Here is a 5122-nt window from a genome sequence, read left to right on the forward strand (position 1 = left end):
AATACAATTATTCTTCAGATATCATCAAGATCTATGCTTGATGACACCTTTTTTGGCCAAGATATGAAAGACAAGAGCTGCTTAAAACGTGAAAAGACAATAAAGCATCCCAGGACCCCAAAAAAAAAAAAAATAGCAGAAACAGACCCGTGAACTTCACTGGGAAAGGCCAAAAATGTAAAAACAACAAATCTTCTGTTCAGCAAATTTGAATTATACCAGTGGCGTCAAAGGAATTAAGGTAGGAAGTTGCATTGTATTTGAATTGATGAGTACATTGTCAACATTCACAAGTTATAGGTAACAAAAGAATCATAAATACTTGACCACAAAAACAAAAAAAAAACATAATCCCAATAATTAAACGAAGAAGCCGTGGTGCATCGACAGCTTACCCAAAAAAAAAGAGAGAAAAGAATGTCAAACTTACTGAAGATTCTTATCAACAAGACTAATCTTACAAACCTAAACAACACTCAACCGCAAGCCTCTCTCACTAAGAAACCATGCTCCAAGAAAACATATCTGGGACACAGCCAAGGAAAACCAAAACCATTAGTGGAAAAAGGGAACCAAAGTGTAGATGATCATCAGCAACGCGAAGAAAATCTTTGATCTATTGGCGGTGATTGATGTTGCAGAAGAGATATCTTGCGGCCTGAAAAGCAAAAGAAAATGTATAGTTAGAATTGGTATTAATCATTAATGACTTGCGAGGGTTGGGGTACCACAGCACATACTTCTGCAATTTGTTGAGGGCACCACAATATAGAGAATTGTCTGGTATGGGCAGCTCAGTTTTGTTATTCGCTTCCAGATTGACAACCCGCATATAAGTTTCTTGGCCAAGATACCATGAGTCAAGGTTTTCAGTTCTAATGTTCCAGATTCCAACATTGTCAAGAGAAATCAAGATGGCTGACCATGCCCCAGGATAAACCTACATACACGCACAGAGCGAATCAAGATCGGATACCACATGATACAAATATTTACAGCATTAACCAAAGAAATGTATGTTCCAAGACCCCTTATCTCTTTACGTAAATGCAATTCAATATAGTTCACACAATCATCTATAGGTGTCGAGTACCATCAGGTATCATATCATTATATTAGAAATTATATAAGGACTTATGATTAATGCCTTTTTTTATTCGACAACGAAACTATATCGAGTTTTCTGTTTTGGCTGTGAATACTGCATCTTCAATTCCGTCAATAAATATAGTTTTTTTCCACGTGAGTAATACTTTAAATAAGAATGCTCGTTCTTACTGTTCATACGTTATGAATCATGCTTATTTTTAATTGGAACAAGGAAAACAACTATAGAAGTAGTGATCACGCATATTCTACATACATAATATCAAAAATAAGTGTGAAAGAGTTGACAGACAAACCAGGTAGGATTTTAGGAGGAACCAAATTAGATTGAAGCAGAATCGCAGTAATATACCTGTATTGTGGACCGGGCTATTCCATCCCATTTATTATATGTACCCCTGCTATTCTCTGTCCACTCACCGTAGTCCATCCTGCAATTAATGAATGCATATTTAAAGCATTGAAGGGAACAAGAACTTTTATTTACACATGTTTGATGCATTAAGTGCAAAAATTCCTACCCGACAACAAAGAATGCATATCCATCCACGTGGTAGCTCTGCATTTTGGTGTCGTTGTTCTGCAGTATGATTTCTATAAATCCTCTAAATGTTGCATTAATCACAGAAGTTTCCAGTTTTGGTGCTCCTGTAAGTGGCCTTTTTGGGAAGTCAAGCGTATAAGCATTCTTCACTTTGAACCAATCAGCTAGCCTGATTGGTGTGGAAGGATTTTTAAATGAGATTCCACTAAGTGTTGCTCGCCGTTTCCCATTGATCATTACAGGTGGCTTATTTTTCAACACATAAACATCAGTTACATTGATTGATCCATATCTGAAAGACCCCTGTGGATTAGGACGTGCACCACTAGCTGATACATTCCATCTGCAAAATTATCCCACAAATGTTTCAGAAAGAGGTTTGATGTGGAAAAACCAGTTAGGAAATTCTTCAATTTCGATCATAGTTTCCTGTCTTATATCGTATCCTGAACTTTTATTTATGAAGTTTTGAAAATGAATTCAAGGATATAAAAAAATCCAAACCGTGGAAATGCCGTGGCACTGAATCTAAATATAAAGAAGAGAAACTGAAAACAAACCTGATAGATCTTGCCTGGTTCATTGAGTATGTTTTATCAAATTCATCTTGTGGGCCCACTGGAAGGGGGCCAGCTGCCTTTCCTTTGGAATTAGTATAGTGCAGGATCCCAACTCCAGTGACTCTTTTCCAATTTGACTCGTTGACAAATCTAGCACTCGCTACAATGTAATAATCAGAACTTGCATTCTGATCCATGGTTACTAGAAAAGAATAAGATTGTCCAACGTGTATGTCTAAGCTTGTATAATTCTGTTGCACTGTATATGAGCCCTCTGACTCTGCTAGAAGCAGATTATGGTTCTGGATCCTGAAATTTAGAGTAGTTGAGATCCCAACATTGTGTATGCGAAGACGGTAAGTTTTCCCTGTACAAATATTACGTCATTGTCCTTAAGTCTGTATAATTCAACTAAGTGTATACAAGCTTATAGAAATCACATTTTCGAAGTTACTTATTGACATATGAAATACTTGGCAAGTTTTTATGCTTAGAAATAAATTTTCAAGCCCCATCCTGTCATGAATCTTTCCCTTTAAAAAAACCTAATTATGACTGGCGTGCCAGCCTTAAAACAGTTTTAAATGTTACTATGAGCATGACTACAGCAACAAAATAAACTCCACAAGATTCTCATATGGTATGGCATGCGCAGATCAATTCCAAATTTCAACTTGCAACATTCAAAGTTAAATTATTACTCAGTACATGATTATCATAAAATAGCAAACTAAAATTTCCCACCTGGATGTACTTCAAGTGTTTCATATTCAATGCCATCAGGAACAAGTGTAGTGTTGTATTGGTAAGGCCCTTTCCCATTGATAAGAACGCCATCGGGCATCCCAAGGTCTTTCCCCTCATCAAGCATCTTCCTCAAAGCCTACAATTCCGAAAAAGAACCATCATTGTCAAACATGTTACACACTAATCTCAAATATGTACTTTGAAGAGAAGAACAAAATTCCACCAAGCACTAACCGTATGGTTCTTTGTGTACCAGTCACCAATCAAGATAGTAATATCCCCATCCGGGTTTGCAAAAGGAATTGGAATTATAGCTCGGTTATTAATAATAAATCCGCCAAATCCTCCAGACGCTCTCTGCATATTAAGGGATGGGAAGTAAAAGAAGCTCCCAACCTGATCCTTAACCTGAAAATTATAAGTCCAATTCCACTTTGGCAGAATTGGACAGTTGGTTCCGAGAACCCCATCTTGCCATGAACTATGCCGTTGCTGAATTCCGGCCCTGTTGAACAGAATCAACTTCAAAAAACCAATCCATGTGCACTAATGTAATGCATCTGCTTGAAATTCATGTCCACATTACAATAAGCAAATCATACCAGGTCATGAGGAGATTCTCGTCCAATTTGTTCCGAACATTGACAATGACATTGTTGTTAGTTGTCACATTAATAGTTGGACCTGGGAACTTGCCATTAATGGCAATAACCTACAAGGTAATGCAGATTTAGAAACAATTTGCTCAAAAGCTCACTACTTTATATCACTGTAAGTTTACAAGTAAAACCCTAATCTCAGATTTTGAAAATTTAAGCATATTTAGTAGATCTGAAGTTAAAGATTCAAACTTTCAGAAATCTAAAGGCAACCCTTTTTTCGTTGATGAAAAATAAGCAGACCACACCAAAAATTAAAAAGATTAGCTAAAAGTAGTGAGAGAAAGTAAATAATCTAGAGAGAGAGAATGCAGCTAGAGAAGAAGCATACCTGTTGAGGGACACCGAGAGGAGAAGCAGTAATATATGAGACCTCAAAGTTATAGAAAATATTTGGATCCTCAGCAGAAGAAAAGCTCACAAACAAGCCAATGTGGATGAGAAGCACAGTCAAAAAGCTCAGGGAAGGCATTTCTTCCAACACTTTAGAGTGCGTTTTTCACAAATTCAAAGCCAAAATCTTTCTCCTTAGCTTTTCCTCGATTTACATTATCACAAAGAGAGAGAAAGGAAGAAGAAGAAGAAGAAGAAAGCAGAAGCTATAGAGAGAGAGTGTGTGACAGAAAGGATACAGAGAGAAACGGCTCTTTTTCTTTACTTTTGTGTGTTGAGTAGAGCTGTTGTATTTTTGGGTTGAGTTAAGAAAATGGGGAGGGAGAGAGAGAGAGAGAGAGAGAGAGAGAAAGAATTGGTTGGTTTTAAGGTCTGATCCGAAGCTAAGGTTTTTGTCGGTCACCAGTCATCAGCCATGGGAGCATATGAGCGATAATTAAGCATTTTTAGAGAGGAAGTTTATATGGTACGAGTTTACATTATATGATGTTCAATGTTAATAATACAAAAATATATATTAATTACTTTTATACATATATGTGTTTTATTGGTAATAAGCATTAGTTTAACAATAAATACGTGTCACACAAATAGTTCTCGATAAAAAGAGAGTGACGAATAGCCAGTTCATCTCTCTATCTACCACGCACACGCCCTATATAAGTATGTGCTTTTATGTTTTTTTACTCTTGTCTGTCTTGGAAAAAATACCAAAAAGCAAAAATAAATAAGAGAGAAAAATGATAAATGGTTACAACGTTCGAATTTCTCTGAAAGCGCCACATGACTGCCCACGAATGTAGAGTGCGGTGGGGTAATGCTGGATGGGTTGGAGCGCGGCTCATCACCGTCTGATTCTTGATACGAGTTTGACCTAGATGGCTTTTTATTTTTTTTATTTTTTTGAACAAAGGCCTAGTCGTTTTTTGTTTCGAAAAAATTGGCGCATTAGTTCCAAGTTTTAGTCAAATTGGAAATTTGGTGGTTGAATAAAAATTCGCGGTATTGATCATTTAATTTGTCATGATATAAAATACTTAGCTTTCTTAAAAATAAAAATTTTATTCAAAATAAAGAGCGTAAAAAGATAAATAAAAGCATTTTTAAAGAAT

General features: G+C 36.3%; 1 protein-coding gene across 1 annotated transcript; it reads right to left on the reverse strand.

The window, feature by feature from the left end:
• Nucleotides 1–236: 236 nt before the first annotated feature.
• LOC137711320 (monocopper oxidase-like protein SKU5) lies at nt 237–4448 on the reverse strand. The gene is made up of 9 exons (XM_068450548.2): nt 3949–4448; nt 3561–3670; nt 3193–3463; nt 2956–3094; nt 2212–2578; nt 1629–1994; nt 1460–1538; nt 741–940; nt 237–658 (listed from the first exon to the last, which is right to left on the reverse strand). Exons 1-9 carry the CDS (start codon nt 4087–4089, stop codon nt 556–558), a joined length of 1776 nt encoding a protein of 591 aa, XP_068306649.2. The 5' UTR covers nt 4090–4448; the 3' UTR covers nt 237–555.
• Nucleotides 4449–5122: the final 674 nt, after the last annotated feature.

This window comes from Pyrus communis, chromosome 6 (genome assembly GCF_041283825.1).
Source record: "Pyrus communis isolate YQ-2024b chromosome 6, ASM4128382v1, whole genome shotgun sequence".
In the NCBI taxonomy this organism is placed as follows: Eukaryota; Viridiplantae; Streptophyta; class Magnoliopsida; order Rosales; family Rosaceae; genus Pyrus; species Pyrus communis.